Consider the following 18,943-nt stretch of genomic DNA (forward strand, 5'->3'; position numbering starts at 1 on the left):
GAGATTAAAATTATTAGGCTGCAATGAGAAGCACGGTAACTATCCTGAATTTAAAAGATATTTAGAAAGACGACATGAAATTAAGACAATTTACCTCACAGCAAAACCATGATATTCTGAAGTAGAATTGCCGTTTTACTTGTTAATTCATAATACCTTTGGCCAGAAAACCTGTTCCTACAATTGAGCAAATTGTCAAAAACAAAGATTAGCTTGAGACAGGGTCAGTGAAATTGAAAAGCCGATAGACAGTGGCTAATACAATAGATTTGGCAAAGATATTTCAGATATGAAGATAACAGCTTCTATAATTTTCTTTGTCTTGTAAACACTGCATTTAACTGATAACAACATCACTTGATATTATAATAGTTACTGAAAACAACTTGGAGAACACCCTCATATTTAAGAATAATGCTTAACCACCAAATTAGGGTGAACATTATGGGCCAGATGCATGCAGTTTTACAGCAAAGTGCGATGGAAAAAGCTGGTACTCGCAATCAGAACCAGTATACAACAAAAGATAGACCATGGGTATTTTACTGTCCTCAGCTACCCATAAACTTGTAAAAGCAGCAAATTTATCTTAACTAGTGTATCTTTGTAGAATTTCTTCACTTTAATAATTTCTGTGGAAGGAACTGCTTGTTGGACTTAACTACAGGTACAAGGAGCAAAATACTAGCAACAGATCCAGGTTTACAGTAGGGGCTAGAGGAAAATAATGCTGTGATTGCAAATCCGTAAGGGAATTTTTTGCCAGTTTCTAATTTATGGCAATTTATTCCTAACTTGTTTTCTGTATTAATACCAAAATACAGTGATGCTTCATATCGGCTAGAGCACGTTACTAAAAACTGCACTTTTAAACTGAGACATCCGTCAAATATAACAGATTGAATAACTGACATTTCCCAACTTTAACCTCTAAAATACAGAAGTGCAAACAAGTTTACTTCAGCATAATTCTATATCTAAACTTCAAAAATTGTCTCTGACGGAGTCTGAAATGTGAACTTTTCAGTACCAAGGAAGTTTGTATTTGCTAGGAAGTTTGTTTTCCTAATGACATTTTTTTGAGAAGAGCTTAAACCTTGGCCAGCATTTTCGTATGAGCTCTAAGTCATCCCTGACTGTGGCTCAGGAAAACAAGCTACTTATGCTTGATGTTTTCAACGTGAATCTTAAGCAGCAAAGAGCCTCCTAACATAACCCTCCTGAGTTTTAATGTATCAAGATGGTGATACATTACACATGTATGTGATAAATATATAATATGCATATATATGCACTATACATGCTATACATATACATACTCACCATGTGTATATAAATATATATATAGTGTACCTACTAGAGCCAAAAGTCTTTTGCAGCTAATACTGTCAGTTAAGGTACAAGTACAATCACCAGGATTCACCAAGAACTGGATATGCCAAATACTAAAATAAAGTCTGACAATAGGTGTGCTTTAACTGTTCCCATTTTTAATAGTGCAAAAAAAAAAAAAAAAAGGTCAGTAGTTTACTATTTCAAGATATTCCTAATTCTAAAAAATATTTCCATTCGCAAACAAAAATGCAGTAGCTTTTTTTTTTGCAAAAATGTCAGGTAAAATATTTGAGGCTAAATAAATTACTATAATGTTTTTGTGGAACTGAATTATAAAACTAGTAGTCCTTTATACAACCATAAGAAAAAAGCTTTAAAAAGGTCTTTTGTCTTTGTAGAAGAGCATACTGGCAGTGTATATAAAGCAAATGTACTAAGTTCATTTGGAGCTCAAGCTGTACAAAAGTCAATATGTGCTAGTAATTCTCTATGCTGGCTCGTTGGATACTGCATTTTACATCTGGGACACTCGAGAAAGCTTTCGTCAAGAAGGCTGGAATGTTTCAGGGAAGGACTTCTGTTATACGTGGTCAGCTTCTCTTCAAATGCAGCTTGCAAATCTTCTTGTGGCTCCATACGTCCAGATTCCTGGAGTTTCTGGAAAAGGAGCAGCTTTAGTGTAAGACTGGGGCATGCGTGCACCGATAAAATACTGAGGGAAAAATACTAAGGTTTACTGGCACACAAGCCTTGTGTGTGCTACAGCACCAAGGGTAGAATTTTAAAGATGGCTAAATGCAGTCATGCTACTCGTGTTAATAACAGAGGGCGTGTTGTACAATTCTAACACCACATTTAAATTAGATTGCAGGTAGCTTTTCTGCAGACTATTTAAGACAAGTTTCCCACAATGTCTGACTGGGAATCCTTCCCCAACGACTTTCTTAGCCACTCACACGCTAGCTTTCCTTAATAAAATGATGCCTCTGTCCCCTCTATGTAGGATGCTGCCTAGTTACCTTCCCAAAAACTCTGCCGTAATTTTCTCTTCTCTTCCTGATCCCATGCGTGAAGTTTCTGTGCATGAAGGCTGTCCCTAACTGCAAAGGACACCTGGTTGTCTATTTGACAACTACTCTGGCTTCTTGGCACAGAAACTCAAAACTGTAACTTCCCTGCTCTGCCTGAACTTCTGCTCTACTCCAGCTGGCAGAAGGTTCTCCAGTGGCCTCCCCTGCAAGCAGCAGCAACTGCAGTCCTAGCAAGCAAGGGTGCCCAGGGGCACCACGTGAGTGAAGAACATCAGTATCTCAGAATTCATTCCATTCCCTTCCTCATTTGAGAAGATACTTCCAAGCTGCATATAACTAAGAGGGAGAGCAGTCTGGCAGTCGTAGAAGAATTCCTCTCATCTGCAGCTTGTTAGGAGCTTTTCTGTTTATCTTCTCTGTAAAAAGCACAGCAGCCGCAGACCTGATCTAATGAAGGACACAGGTACCTGATTTAGATTTTGAACCTCATTTAAGTCAGTCCAGAAATGCAGTTTTGACAATCTTATTCACCTATCACCTGTTCTTATACCATATTGGTGCTTCTGGAGCTCTACAACAATCAAAATGCATTTCTGCTCAAGGACAGAGCAAAACAGATCAGTGGCTTGCTTAATATTTAGTCCTTCCCTACAAATTTCTCCATTAAGTCTAGGGCTCAAATCTAGGTGTTTTTGGGGGCCTGTATAATAAGCAGCAGACAGACCATGGCCCTCACAATGCAACAAATGTCCTTTTTCATTGTAGTAGGAGCTCGTCCTTTTGGAAATTAAAAGACCCAGGTTTTAATGACCCACCAATCCTGTATCAGATGAAGGTGGGGAGGAATTCAACTTTGGTATTTAAGGATTGTGTCCTGTTCTTTAGCAGCAAGTCTGAGCAGAAGCATACTGCAGCTTTGTCTTTGTGCCACAGCCAAAAGTAGGTAACTGTATTTTGTATCAAAATGTGTATGTTCCCTGTTCAGGAACCTGACTATTCTGGATCTCCTTCTGCAATACTAGTTGTCCATGCACGCTCTAGAGAAAAATGACACCTAGCTAGTTGACATGGGGTTCTGCACCTTGGGGCCACATACCTAAAGGATGTGGGGGCCTACAGTGAATATCTGATGACATAAATAAGATCCCAAAGTACATGAATGCAAAATCCCTGACTAAATTCACCTGCAAGTTACTCAGTACATACCAGAGGTTCCAGGCGGGTTATTTGCTCCCTGGCCTTGCGCAGTTCCTTAAGGACTTCATTTAACTGACCCTGCAAGTTCTGGCGATGAAGCTTTTCATTCTCAAAGTCGGTGGTGCATATCTGGATCTGGCAACCCCCCAGAGTGAGAATTAAAGAATTTAAGTCAATTATTAAGAATTAGGGGGGAGTGTTTCCCCTTTATATACTTAAAGTAAGTTTTACTCAGCTATTTTAAATCCTAAAATAGGATTTAAAAAAAAAAAAAATCACTTGTTTCTTTCACTACAGTGAAATTCATACATGCCAAATTATTCAAATCCTCTCCCTTAGTAGAGGTAGAGTTTGAAGTTATTTTGGTTGGAGGGTGTTTCGAACTGTCTTGCAATCTTAAACTGAACATTTTATAGAAAAACATATAGTGCAAGTTCTCATTAAAAACACCAGTTTCCACTCCAGGATCTTTCTTGTAGCAAGAGTGTTTGGACAGAAACTATGGATAACACTGTACAGCCAAGCTTAGCAAATAAATGTAACTTTTTTATCCAATAACATCCATTAGATCTGTTAGAATGAAATTGGAAAAAATGAAGAAGATGGAAGAGATGGCAATGCAGTTGTTTGTATAAAACTTTATCAAGAGTATATTACAAAAATTCAGTGAGCTGATTGGTTTTAGGATGTTTCCAGTCCCTAACCTGAGGCTGTACAGTTGAACAAATGATTGCGGAGAAAATAGCATCAGGTTTGATCACACCCTCTTATCTGTAAAAGGTTACAGATTTTACTCAGATTTGATGGACATGTCAAAACTTTTAGAAGCATCAGGAGATTATTCACAGTTGAATATTTATGTCTGGTATGACTTTATTTAATATACTACTCATTCTTAAATTTGAAGTTATTATAGAAAGCCTTTGTGCATAATACAGAGGAAGTATCAGCATCTTAGCATATAACTCGGTACCTGTTGTTCCAACAAAGCTATTTTAGTGCGTTCTTCCTGCTGTTCAAGCAATGATTTACGAAGAAGTTGCACCTACAAGGCAGAAAAACTTTTGTAATAAAGAACTTTGTATATGCAACAGTTAATAAGCTTAACAAATAATTAATCAAAAAGGGATGGAAGCAAATTTTTGTATTTCAGTGCCAACAGAAAAACCTATGTCTGTTGTGAAGCAGCCAAATCCAACTCAAATATCTCTACTTCTCCGAGGAAAACCCCACGGAATCATCATCATTACATTGAGCAGGTGGAATACAGGATGATGTTATACTTTTAAAAAAAAAAAATCAAACCGAACTTTCCTAGGTGATTGCTAGGATACAGAAAAAAAACATACACACAAACCCTATGTTTGCACTGACATGCCATGACATTAAAAACACAAAGCAATGCAACTTTTATTTTTAAATAGAACAAATTTAAGACTCAAAGTACTCCACTATAATGGATTAAGTAAACACACAAAAAAGTAAAAATATCCTCCATTACCAGTATCTACCAACTTCTACAGTAAATGCTGTTGTTCAGCTAAAAAAAAATTAAAAATCAGCACCTTCTAATCATTGATTAGAAGAGAGAACCAGCCTGTCTTTAGAGCACTAAACTGTTGTTCTGGTTTTAGCCTACTTTGGTGCCTAGTAAATTTTAATCTCATATTTCAAATTTCAGTTCTACGTTGCTTTTTTATTGACCACAAACGTCTCCAAGTAGCAGGTCTATCTTCTCTGGATGCCCTGAGGACAGTCCTTCAAGGAGGACCACATGTCTGCTGAAGAGAACCTGGAAAGTCGCAATTTCGTGTCCAGAGGAAGAAACACCAGATTTTTATTTGTTTTTGTTAGCATCACCATGCTGATAAGAATATTCCAAGACACCACTGTAACTCTCCATGTAGAGGAAGTGGCAAAGTCCTCATGAGTCTTCCAAATAAAAGGAGGTAAGCACTGAATACTTTTAAATACAGAGAGCACGTACACATCTACCCCACCTCTGATCAGCCAGAGTTGTTCAACTCATTGGGCTCAAAAAAACAGAAGGAAGAATCAAGAACTTCACATAAGAACAGAATTATTTCACTGAAGTCATCACAGTACTCTGGGAGATGGGCAAGCCCTGCAAACAGTAGAATCTGATGCAAAAGCAACAGATCTGGCAGCAGCGTAAACCACACATACTGAAGAAGTGCCTGTCAGGCAGGCTGTTCGGCTTTACTGGGAAGTACAGAACTCTTCTCAGTGGTTCTACATAGTCATCTTCAAGACAGTGACAACTTAAGGTCCATCCCTTCCCTTACTTATCTGGCCATTGCTTTGTAGCATTCAGGTGTGCCTGCAGAGTTCTTATCCATGGCATCAGAGAGAACCAAATACAGGAACTCATCTCAATGGAAAACAAACCAACCAACCCCAGCTGCATGGCCACAATGGTTGGCTGGGGCACTATCCAGGGACACAGCTGCTTATCCCCTAAGTATTAAACTACAAGTCCACAGCTGTGTTGGTAGCAGCCAGGTGACAGCAAATATCAGTTATATTCCATAGTTAGGGCCACATGATAAAAATAGCCTGTATGGACTTGAATTTTTGCCTTTCCTGTTCTCGTTTACTATTAACCTTGAGGATTAGATTAGAATTAGAACTAGATCAATTAAATGCTCTCTCACTTCTCCCTTATGTCCCACAAGAGCAGGGAAAATAGTGAATAAGTTCCTTGTTCAAACAAGGAAATTTCACAGAAGTTTGGATTTGGATTCAAACCAATATATTCAAGAAAATTCAGTTTTAACCACAAGGATAGATATACATAAAGAACAGTTACCAGAGCGAGAAATGGTCCATTCTGATTAAGTATGATTGTTCAGCTCGATTCTTTGCTAATGATCTTAAACCCTCCAAATGCATCCACTTACCTGACATAAAAGATTTTCAGACTTTTTCATTCCTTCTTTAAGCTGTCCTTTAAGAGTTTCATTTCCTTGTTTTAGTCTCTGCACTTCTTCCTCTTTCATTTTATTTTCATTTTCTAGAGTCTTCATTTCAGCAACCCATTGGGACTGCAATAAGGCATTTAAACTCGTTATTTCTTGTTGTGTTTCTTCATACTTCTTTTTGAATTCGTTAAGGTCAGATCTCAGCTGAGTTACAGTGTGTCTTTCAGTCTCAAGTTCACTCTTAGTAGTTAGTAACAGCTGGTCATAATATTTTTGCTTTTCTTCTTCTAGATGACCTTAATGAGTCAGAAATAATTGAGAGAGTAATGGGGGTGGGGAGGAAATTACTTAAATATCAGAACACCAAATCCTTATCAGCATTTTAAGGCATATCGATAGAAAATGACATTCTAGGCTATTCCACAGCTCAGATTGGCACCAAACTTTAGTTAAAACAGCTTTCAATACTTAGAATCGTAGGATCATTAAGGTCGGAAAAGACCTCTAAGATCATCATGTGCAACCATCAACCCAACACCAGCATGCCTCCTAAACCATGCCCTGAAGAGCCATGTCTACATGTTTGAACACCGCTAGGGATGGTGAGTCCACCACTTCTCTAGGCAGCCTGTTCCAATGCCTGACCACACTTTCAGTGAAGAAGTTGTTCCTAATACCCAATCTAAACCTCGCCTGATGCAGCTTGAAGCCATTTCCTCCCATCCTATCACTTGGGAGAAGGGACCAACCCCCACCTCACTACAACCTCCTTTCAGGTAGTTGCAGAGAGCGATAAGGTCTCCCCTCAGCCTCCTCCAGGCTAAACACCCCCAGCTCCCTCAGCTGCTCCCCATCAGACCTGCTCTCCAGATCCTTCCCCAGCTCCGTTGCCCTTCTCTGGACACGCTCCAGCCCCTCAAGGCCCTGCTTGTCCCGAGGGGCCCAAACCTGAGCCCAGCATTCGAGGTGGGGCCTCCCCAGGGCCGAGCACAGGGGCCCCATCCCTGCCTGGCTCCTGCTGGCCACACCAGGGCTGACACAAGCCCGGGGGCTGGTGGCACCCTTGGCCACCCGGGCACTGCTGGCTCATGCCCAGCCGGCTGTCAGCCAGCACCCCCAGAGCCTTCTCCGCTGGGCACTTTCCAGCCCCTCTGCCCCAGGCCTGGAGTGTTGCCCGGGGTTGGTGTGACCCAAGTGCAGGACCTGGCACTTGGCCTTGCTAAACCTCATGCAACTGACCTCAGCCCATCGATCCAGCTTGTCCAGGTGCCTCTGCAGAGCCTTCCAGCCCTTGAGCAGATCAACACTCCCGCCCAGTTTGGTGTCATCTGCGAACTGACTGAGGGTGCACTTGATCCCCTCATCCAGATCAGTGATAAAGATATTAAACAAGACTGGCCCCAACTGGGTTTAGCTCCGTTCACCACAACGCTCTGGGCTCGGCCATCCAGCCAGTTTTTTACCCAGCAAAGAGTACACCTGTTTAAGCCATGAGCCACCAGCTTCTCTAGGAGGATCCTGTGGGGAATGGTGTCAAAGGCTTTGCTAAAGCCCAGGTACACAACATCCACAGCCTTTCCCTCATCCACTAGGCAGGTCACCTGGTCATAGAAGGAGATCAGGTTGGTCAGGCAGGACCTGCCTTTCATGAAGCCTTGCTGGCTGGGCCTGATCCCCTGGTTGTCCTGCACACGACTGGTGAGCACACTCAGGATGAACCTCTCCATAATCTTCCTTCGTACCGAGGTCAGGCTGACTGGCCTGTAGTTCCCTGGATCCTCCTCCTGGCCCTTCTTGTAGTTGGGTGTCACACTGGCAAGCCTCCAGTCGTCTGGGACCTCCCTGTTAACCAGGACTGCTGGTAAATGATGGAGGGTGGCTTGGCAAGCTCCTCTGCCAGCTCCCTTAGTACCCTTGGGTGGATCCTATCCAGCCCTATAGACTTGGGAGTCTCCAGGTGACTCAGCAGGTCATAAACTGCTTCCTCCTGGATTATGGGGGGTTTGTTCTGCTCTCTGACCCTGCCTTCCAGCTCGGGGGACTGAATACCCTGGGAATAACTGGTCTGACTATGAAAGACTGAGGCAAAGAAGGCATTTAGTACCTCAGCCTTCTCCTTATCCTAGTGGCAATGTTCCCCTCCACATCCAATAGAAGATGGAGATTCTTCTTGGCTCTCTTTTTTTTGTTAACGTATTTGTAAAAATATTTTTGTTATCCTTTTCAGCAGTGGCCAGACTGAGTTCTAGCTGGGCTTTTGCCTTTCTACTTCTAATGCAGTAAAGCCTCCTTCCAAGTAGTTACTGGAAAACCACAGCTTGGCTTGCATTAGCATTCTGTGCTACAGCCACTTCCTTCACTAACCCTTACAGCAATATTATATCCTTTGCCCTGAGTACACAAGCTCCATGACCCACGCAGAGTTCTTATATTGCCTCATGCCTTATACTGACACAGGGGAATCAAGGCCCAAAGAGACTAGGTTCTCACTTCCAGATTTAGGCTCCTTAGGCAAGGTGCTGGCATTACTCCCTCTCCAGAGGGACGCTGGGGATCCGATGGGCTCCATTTCACCTTTGTTGACCAAAGCCAGACTATCCATTGTCTTTTGCAGACTGTCTTCAAGTTGTATGCAATCATTTACTTCTAAATTGCAAATAAAAGGGACTAGGATAGGTTTTTTTGATTAAAAATGCCTGCTTCTTGGCTAGTTACTGTTACATAAACCAGAGTCTGAAAAATTTCTGCTTGTCAACCCAAGAAAAGTTTAGTAAGCAGGAAAAAAAAAAAAGAAGGGCTGTCTGCAGAAATTTAGTAGTAATACAAAATACACCTAAAAGCAGAGCAAGGAATGCAGTTTCACAGGCTTTGCTGATCTTTAGCACTGTAAATTTCTTGACTTTGTTACTTCTCTTATTGAAGGCTTCCCCTCATTCTTCAAATTGTAATTTACTAGGGAAAGTTTCTTGTTTGACTGTTCTCCCTTTCCTCAACTATGAGCTAATCCTTACCTTCTCATTAGCAATACTCCTTTATACAGTGGTGAGATCTTCAGAGAGATACGTTTTTTCCTTGGAAAAACTTGTCATACCTACTTTCAACTTGTACAGCGAGGTTCTTAGAAACGCGGATCTCTGCTACTGTGTAGCTGCTTGAAGAGGGAAACTTCTGTACCCTTACTCCTAGTCTCCTGGCTTCTTGAACAACAAAGCTTTGACTGCAGTAACTCTGAGTTACATTTCCTGGTGAGCTACTTCAGTTTGCCTCCCTCTAGAACACTGTTCATAGATTTCTGAACAGCCCCAAAACAAGAATATGATATTTTACTGTTTTCCATAAAGATTTAAGCAGTAATACAGAAACCAACCCACTACACATGAATTACTAAGCGGTAAGTATCTGTGGGCATACTCTTACTCCAGATGATGCTAGTTCTATTTAGTGAATTTACCCTGCAGGTCAGTTGCAGCATATATGAAATTGGTAATTTGAAAATAAGAAAAGCAAGCCAACTCCTTCTGGTTCTTCTGTTCAACATGATTTTAACTTAATTCCACATGCTGGTCAAGCACAGCTCAGGTGAACCTGAATGCATGGTACTGAGAGGGTGCTCATTACTGAGGAACTACACAGCACAGAAGCAAGCCGGAGATGGCCAGATCCATATTGCGAAACACTGGTTTGGAGAGGTGCCAAAACCTACCCCAGGTTTTCATGCCCTGGAAGACCTGTTCATGTGAGTAAAGAACGTGGCACTCTTGAGTCATTCTTATAATATTTATTTTGAAAAACAATTTAAAATCCTGATCCACACCTAGCGAATAAATCCTTCCATTATGTAGGTTGAACATGTACTTTGAAGGATGGGAGACACATATATTTGCCTCAACACTTTCCACAAACAGGGAGGTTGCTAATAGAGTGTCAAGGATGTTAAAAACCATCTTTTAAGTAGATAAGAACACAAAATACTGTCAATCAAGTAATGTAGCTAGATAACAGGAAGGAAAGACTTTTTACTTAACCAAGTTTTACCATTAAGAAACCAAAATGTTGAGAGGAAACTACTTTGTTTAATTGTGCTATAATTTGTTTTCAGAAAACACATTCTATAGGTAATTATGGTTTGGGTCACTTGTGGGGAAAAAAATAAAGTTGATACCTTCTGAACTGCATCCTTTAGATTCTTGTTGGCTCACTATTTTTGACTTCTGTTCAAGTTCAAAAATCCTTCCAAGTAGCCCCCTGACATATGCTTCACGTTGCTGGTCATATAGTAGCCACTGTTGGTTCTTCTCAAGAGCCTTCATGAAAAGGAGCAGATGAACAACAAAGAGCCTCTGGTAATTTATCAGATTTTAAAAGTCTTAGTCATCTTAAAAATGTTAAAAGTTATACAGTTTAAAGATAAGATAGTTAAATCTGCTGCAAACTGTAGTAATTGTCTCTGTACAGTAAATAAAGCCCATCTTAATTTAGAAAGATAAGTCATGGTGTTGAGCATAAGTTAAAATTGCAGCAACATTAAACACTGATTGGCTTATTTCTTGGAACGGGAAAATGACTTAAAACCAAAGGCTTTTATGAGTCGTGCCCAGATTATGAAGAATTAACCTTTCAATCCAAATATGACATAAAATACAAACTAACAGATCTTGGAAATGGAGTAAACTAAAACTGTATCATTGCAATTTAAAGTCTTTAAGAACAAGGACATGGATTTAATATCTCATTGGATCATAGAATTATTCAGGCTAGAGGGGACCTCAGGAGGTTTCTAATCCAACTTCATGCTATCCCAGACAGCGTCAGCTCTGAGCTCAGACCACAGTACTTGGGGCTCCTGTTTTGACAGCAGCCACTTTGTTCTCATGTTCCAAGCAAGGCTTTTCAAAGATGACGGAAGTATTGTGGGTTTTTTTTTTTGCAAGTCTTTTTTTAATTTAAATTATCTAAGATTATTTTGTGACAAGACAATATTATATTTTAGAGGGAAACATACCCTCTGAGGTCCTATACTACCCAAAAACATATGGTGATAATTTACATTCTTATTCATCTTGATACACTTGATGATTTATACTTGCAATGTTCTACATGAAACTTACATCTTTCAGTTGGTTTTCAACTTCATAAAGGCAAGTGGGTGATCCAGTGCTGTTTGTTACAGCTTCCTGCAGACAAAGAATAACCTGTTAGTGTTCTTTAAAATAGATGGCAAAACAATAAAGCTAGTCCTGTACAACTATTAATCTCACATAAATAGCATAAGAATATTTTAAAAAAACAGATGCATACATGTGCCTTTTGTGTCTAAAGATATTTACAGCCTTCTTTTTTAAAAAAGGATCTAAGTTATGTAAAAACCTTTTCACAGATTTAAAATAAAATCTGGAAGATACAGGACAAAGATTTACATTTAATGTACTCTGTAACTCTGCAACTCATAGTTATAGTAAAACATTTCTTAAGAATATCATGTGTCTTCTGCTGGCATGCTGTCTTGGAAGACCTGAAGGGTGCAGGAGATCTTCTGAAAAATTAAGACATTTAGGATATTATTTAAGTACACAAAAAAGGTGTTTGTTCTATTTTCATATCCTCACGTTTGGCAGTAAGTCAGACCTATAGGAGTTCTTGGGGAAGCTAGAGGCCTTGACAAATTCAGTGGGATAACAGGAGGATTATAAATATTTGGGAAACGATGCAAGCCTGTCTGGAACCATAAGGACACACCGACTGGCTTTCTGAGACCTGATCCACAGTAGAATGCTTGAAGTATGAGTCGGAGGGTTCTTTAGACCCGTCTAAAACTAAGCAGCAGTTAAACAGTTACACTTCTTTCATAACCTGACATGTTTGTTCACTGCATGATAGAAAGCTTTTTGAAGTTGTGTAGATCTAGGTCAGAGGGAACTTTAAGAAAATGAAAACGTAGATTACTACCCAAATCCAAACTACGTTTTTCCGACGTTTTCCTGTGTTTTTTTTGAATATTACTTAGAACAAACTTTATGGCTGAAAAAATATAGATCTTTGAATGCAATTATTAAACTTTAAATCCTATTTTTTGTTAGGAAGTGCTAGAGACCGTACAATTGCTCAGATTCCTATTTCTAAACATTAGAACTCCGTCTCAGTGAAAACTTCCTAAAAACTGTCATACAACTGCAGTTTCCATTTCAGAGTATACCTGCTGCTCATATGCCACCTAGCAGTTTCAAGCAGCATTGCTAGACTTGTTTTCAAGTTTTCCAAGTCATCCAGCCAAAACATCAGTCAAATTTTGTTGTCCTCTGCTGATAATTCAATAAAAAATGTAAAAGGAAATTCTGATTTTAAACTAAAAGATACTTTGGTACCTCATTGACAAAAATATAATGGAAATCTGTTGAATTAACATATATTTTAAATTCTCTAAAAAAGTTCAGTCTCTTGAAATTGAAAATAAACACACTGCATTTAAAGTGGTATTTCCCAAAATACTGCATTATTAGAAGTGATACATGTATGTATTATCATTGAAAATTAGTAGAAAAGTAGTATTTTGCTATGTATTTGGCTAAAGCTGAATTCCTAGAGTGCCTCAACTTCCCTGTAGCGCATGGGGAACCAGCACCATCTGCAGGTCAAAAGCTGGAACAGACTTACAGGCACTTTGAGGCAACTTCCCTGTGTCCTGTTGAGATACTAAAGCGATTTCCATGGAACATCAGGACAGGCAGGGGTGGGAAAACAACTCTAGAAAGCTAAACGCACTTGTAAAAGCTGCCAAGTACCTGGCACCATACCTCTTAACTGTTTTAAATAAGAGAAGCATTATACCTGTCCTATCTTCTGTCACATTGAAGCATTTAACATGTGATGCCATGTAAAGCACAGGCAACTAGTTTTAACAACTGAGGAGCAAACGAGGATTCATAAAAGCAGGGAGGAGAAAGATATTCTCATAGACTAACAGAACAGTTTGGGTTGGAAGGGACCTTTAGAGGCCATCCAGTCCAACCCCCCTGCAGTGAGCAGGGACATCTTCAACTAGACCAGGTTGCTCAGAGCCCCGTCCAGCCTGACCTGGAAAGTCTCCAGGGATGGGGCATCTACCCTCTCTCTGGGCAACCTGCGCCAGGGTTTCACCACCCACATCATAAAAAAATCTCTTCCTTATATCTAGTCTAAATCTACCCTCTTTTAGTTTAAAGCCATCACCCCTTATCCTATTGCAACAGGGCCTGCTAAAAAATTGTCCCTGTCTTTCTTATAAGCCCCCTTTAAGTATGGAAAGGCCACAATAGGGTATCCTTGGAGCCTTCTCTTCTCCAGGCTGAACAACCCCCACTCTCTCAGCCTTTCTTCACAGGAGATGTTCCACCCCTCTGATCATTTTTGTGGCCTCCTTTGGACCCGCTCCAACACAGTACTCCAGATGGGGTCTCACCCGAGTGGAACAGAGGGGCAGGATTGCCTCCCTCAACCTGCTGGCCACGTTTCTTTTGATGCAGCCCAGGATACTGTTGGCCTTCTGGGCTGCAAGTGCATGTTGTTGGCTCACATCCAGCTTTTCACCCACCAGTACCCCCAAGTCCCTCTCTGCAGGGCTGGTCTCAATCCCTTCATCCCCCAGCCTGTATTGATACCAGGGGTTGCTCCAACCCAGGTGCAGGACCTTGCACTTGGCCTTGTTGAACCTTGTGAGGTTCACATGGGCCCACTTCTCAAGCTTGTCCAGGTCCCTCTCGATGGCATCCCATCCCTCAGGTACGTCAGCTATACCACTCAGCTTGGTGTCATCTGCAAACTTGTCGAGGGTAGACACGATCTTGCCGTCTTAAGACATTGATTAAGACATTAAACAGCACTGGTCCCAGTACAGACCCCTGAGGGACACCACTTGTCACCAGTCTCTATCTGGACATCAAGTTCTTGACCACCACCCTCTAGAGGCAACCACTCAACCAATTCCTCATCCACCAAACAGTCCACCCATCAAATCTGTACTGCCCCAATTTAGAGACAAGGGTGCTGGGGGGCACCATGTGGAAGGCTTTACAAAAGTCCAGACAGATGGCATCCGTAGCTTTTCCCTTGTCCATTGATATAGTCACTCCACCATAGAAGGCTACTAGGTTGGTCAGGCAGGACTTGCCCTTGGTGAAGCCATGCTGGCTGTCTCGAATTACCTCCCCGTCCTCCATGTGCTTTAGCACAGCTTCTAGGAGGATCTGTTCCATGATCTTCCCAGGCACAGAGGTGAGGCTGACAGGTCGGTAGTTCCCCGGCTCCTCCTTTCTACCCTTTTTAAAGACGGGCACAATGTTTCCCTTCTTCCACTCCCCAGACACTTCACCTGACTGCCAAGACTTTTCAAATATCAGGGAGAATGACTTGGCAACTACATCACCCAATTTTCCCAGGACTCTGGGATGCGTCTCATCAGGTCCCACAGACTTGGGTACGTTCAAGTGGTCACAAACCTGATCTTCTCTTACAGTGGGAGGGACTTTGCTCCCCCAGTACCCATCTTGCAGTCCATCCACTTCGGAAGTGTGGGAAGAGAGGTTACTAGAGAAGACTGAGGAAAAAAAGTTGAGTACCTCAGCCTTCTCCTTCTCCATTGTTACCAGTTTGCCAGTGTTGTTCACTGGGGGGGTGTATGCTTTCTGACCTTCCTTTTCTGGCTGACATACCTGTAGAAGCCCTTATTATTCTTTGCATCCCTTTCCAAGTTCAGCTCCAGCTGACCCCATCCCTACACATCCAGGCAGCATCCCTATACTCTTCTCAGGATACCTGTCCCGGCTTCCACTGCCTGTGTATTTCCTTCTTGCCCTTTACTTTGACCAGCAGGTCTCAACTCAACCATACTGGTCTCTTGCTCTCCTTTCCAGATTTCTTGTACCTGGGGATTGAGAGCTCTTGCACTTTATGGAAAGTGTCCTTAAAGATCTGCCAGCTCTGTTCTGCTCCCTTGTCCCTGAGAGAAGTTTCCCAGTGGGTCCTAATGACTAACTCCTTGGACAGCTAGAATTTTGCTTTCCTAAAATTCAGCACCCTGACTTTACTCTTCGCCTGACCCATATCCCTCAGGACTGTGAACTCCACCAGCGAGTCCATGATCACTGCGGCCCATGCCAACTCCAATCTTGACATCACAAATTAGCTTATGACTGAGGCTGATGTAGGTGAGGAGCTTTGTTTGTCTTTAATAAAGCCCCATTAGTGTCTCTTACTGCTGTCTTCTCAGTCTGTTTAATCACTGAGCATACAAATTTGAGAAAGACATAATATCTGCTTAAGCAACAGCGGATCATTACATGCAGTACCACTAGTCATACCACCTGTGTGTGAGCTTGAAAATGGGACCTTGTAGCACAGTGTTAGAGAATCCTCTCCCCAGCTGCATTGCCTGAAGTTGTGCTCCCTGACTGTTCTTCATTTAGCGGTCAGTCCAGGTATCATCTCTCTTCATACAAGAATATTTCAGCACGCAATGTGACTTGTGAGAAGAATAAAAATCCATTCTATTTTATAACAGATATCGGTGCTCAGTGGGCGCAAATTCCAAGTCTAACCTGTTTACAAGGTTAGACTTGGAATTTGCAATTACAACGTTTCTTCAGTGCTTACCTGGGATGCCTGAGAAGTACCAGTTCTGTTTTCAAGCTCAGAGCATTTTGCAGTAACAGCAGATAAATTACATTTTAACCGGTTCATTTCTTCCGACAGAGAACGAAGTAACTGTTCTCTCCTTTCTGCTTCCTTTGTTTTTTCCTCTAGTTGACTTTGTAACAAGGAGATTTCACTATTCTTCTTTATGGATCTAAGCTTGTCTTTCAGGTTTTGGATTTCTTTGTCCTTCTCTCCAAGAAGATGGTTGTGTTTTTCTTTTTCTTTTTCAAGGGAAAGTATTTTCTAAATGAAACAGAATTAAAAAGTGACACAAAGGAAGCAACTCTCGTTGTTTAGGCCCAGTCTGAAACTAAGCCCCACACAGCCACTCGCTTGCTTCCCTCACCCCAGTGGGATGGGGGAGAGAATCGGAAGGGCAAAAGTAAGAAGACTCATGGGTTGAAATAAGAGCAGTTTAAAAATTAAACAGTAATAGTAATAATAACAACAAAGTAATAATAACAACAACAATAATATAATGAAAAGGAAAATAACAAAAGAAAGAGATGAAACGGGGGGGGGGGGGGCGGGGCAGCAGGGGGAGCAGCGTGCAGGGGAAATAAACAACCCAACAAATAACAAGAGCCACTGGTCCTTTTGGTGCCCGAGCCACGATCCCTCCCTTCCCCTCTTCTCCCAGCCACCTCCCCCAGATGTCATATGCTATGGAATATCCCTTTAGCCAGTTTGGATCAGCTGCCTTGGCTGTGCCCCCTCCCCTCCCAGGCTTCTTGTGCCCCTTGGCAGAGCTTGGGAGGCTGGAAAAGTCCTTGACTAGTGTAACTACTACCTAGTGATACTTAGCAGCTACTTAACAACAACTAAAATATCAGTGTCCCATCAACACTGTTCTCATACCAAATCCAAAACACACTATACCAGCTAAGGTGAAGAAAATTAACCCTATGCCAGCCAAAACCAGGACAGCAGCAAATGCATCAGTACGTTTACAACAGTTTGAGAAGACACTCACTTTGAAAGGTTCCCTCTTAGCCTTTAATTGAGAATATCACTCTACTCAAAACAGACAGTCCTGCAGCGCCCACCACAAATATTTCAAGTGACAGTAAAATCAGTTTGAACTATATGAAACAAGGAAAGAATACAGAGAACCAAGTTTCACAGAGTAGGTAGGTGCTCACTTTTGGATATGAAAACAGACCACTACAGTAGATGAACCTTAGAACACAAGCAGTACAAGAACTATTGAATACTTCCAGTAAAGTATTGGTTAGCGTATTTAATTTCCTAGTGTTGGTTAGCGTATTTAATAGCTTTTGAGAAGCAGCAGAACCCTCCTGCAAACTAAACGACAATAAGGGAAGCTGCAAAAGGGTTATAATAAGTAATTAAGAAGAATCATCCTGTTTTCTAAATTATCTGGCCTTTTAGTTTCCAAATGTGCTTTAGTAGGTATTTTCAACAGACACTCTCTTTTCAGCAGGCCTCCAGCACACGTAGTTATTACATAGCATTAGTACCGCATTTGAGATACCCTGGAGCTCTATGTAAACTTCTGTTATGACAGCATTTCATTTTCCACGAGAAAGTTTGATGTTGAAATCCTACATGTTGGTATCAAGTCGTTAAAAGAGGACAGAGAAACTGAAGGAAACAGTTTTAGAGTGCCTCACTTAGGGAGTGGTTGAAGACCACACAGTGCTCACTAGAATAAAAATATTGACACCGAATAGTACCTAGAGTATCTAAACGTGCCTGTGACTTTCCACCTGCAAACTAGGAACCCATTACTCTGTAAGCAAGATGCCTCTTTCCTCTTAGAAGTTGGTTTACTTTGATGTCACTGCTGTTTTAGAACAGAATAGAATCACTAAGGTTGGCAAAGACCTCTAGGATCATCAAGTCCAACCGCCAACCCGACGCTGCCGTGTTTCCTAAACCACGTCCTGTAAGCAAGCGGCACCGCGCTTACAGCGTCGGACACGCTCGGACTGGCGATAACCGCGCGCAACGGGGCGCCGCCAGCGCCGGCTCAAGCCCAAACCCCCAGCTCACCTCTAGGAGCCCGCTCCTCTCCGCATCGGCCATTTCGCTCTTCCCTTTCGCCACCTCCTCCGCTGGTTTCCCCAGGGCTGCGCTCTCCTGCCTGTGCTTCTCGAGGCCGTTCTCGGCTCTGGAGCCGCCCGACTTTAAGCCCCACTTGCCAGTAATTATCTCTCTGGCTGTCTTGGAGTTCATCTTCGAGCACCTGTAAGAAACACACGCAGCGTTACGGCACGGCAGCGCCTTCACCGGGCAGGGCGTGACCTCCGACGGAGCTGTGCCCGAGCCGGGGCAGCGCGGGGCTTCCCACTCCTGAAGGGGAAGGGGACGGGACCCGACCGGACCGCACCAGCCCGCGGCGGCGGCAGCCCCGACCGGCCCCAGCCCAGGCCCGCTTCCTGCAGTTTGAATGCCGCAGCTCCAGCATCGTCACTTCCGCCTGGGCCGCCTCAACAGTCAAAGCAAGGACTACGGCGTCTCCGATGGGTCATGAAAGCGTGGGGAGGGGTTAAAGAACGCTTCTGCGAAGATGCTGACCAGAGGGGGCTGGGCTGGGCGGGCACGAGGTGCCCACCGTTGCCTGAATTCTCCGCAGAACTCCTGAAAGGAGGCTCCCCATTGGCTGGCGTGGGCGGCCGCGTGGCCTGTCTGGCCAATGCTATAGGGCCTTTCTCCCCCCCTCTCCCCTTCATCTTTTCCCGGCCCCGCGCAGGTGCCGGCGGCCGTGAGGGGGGAGCTGCTTCCCCCCTCCGTGGGGCGGCCGGACCC

The 18,943-nt window shown here is 42.5% G+C and overlaps 1 protein-coding gene across 2 annotated transcripts; it reads right to left on the minus strand.

Moving 5' to 3' along the window:
- Positions 1 to 224: 224 nt before the first annotated feature.
- On the minus strand, positions 225 to 18,706 carry CEP55 (centrosomal protein 55). Of its 2 annotated transcripts, XM_075107940.1 has the most exons (9): positions 18,525 to 18,706; positions 18,188 to 18,380; positions 16,130 to 16,414; positions 11,614 to 11,679; positions 10,668 to 10,809; positions 6,485 to 6,801; positions 4,537 to 4,608; positions 3,573 to 3,698; positions 225 to 1,992 (listed from the first exon to the last, which is right to left on the minus strand). In XM_075107940.1, the coding sequence occupies exons 2-9, from the start codon at positions 18,368 to 18,370 to the stop codon at positions 1,786 to 1,788; spliced, it is 1,398 nt and encodes a 465-aa protein (XP_074964041.1). In that variant the 5' UTR covers positions 18,371 to 18,380; positions 18,525 to 18,706; the 3' UTR covers positions 225 to 1,785. The 2 variants fall into 2 exon arrangements, with proteins under 2 accessions (XP_074964041.1, XP_074964042.1); XM_075107941.1 differs by having other exon boundaries at positions 18,188 to 18,601.
- Between the last annotated feature and the right edge of the window lie 237 nt (positions 18,707 to 18,943).

The sequence above is a fragment of the Phalacrocorax aristotelis genome, chromosome 12, assembly GCF_949628215.1.
Source record: "Phalacrocorax aristotelis chromosome 12, bGulAri2.1, whole genome shotgun sequence".
NCBI lineage: Eukaryota > Metazoa > Chordata > Aves > Suliformes > Phalacrocoracidae > Phalacrocorax > Phalacrocorax aristotelis.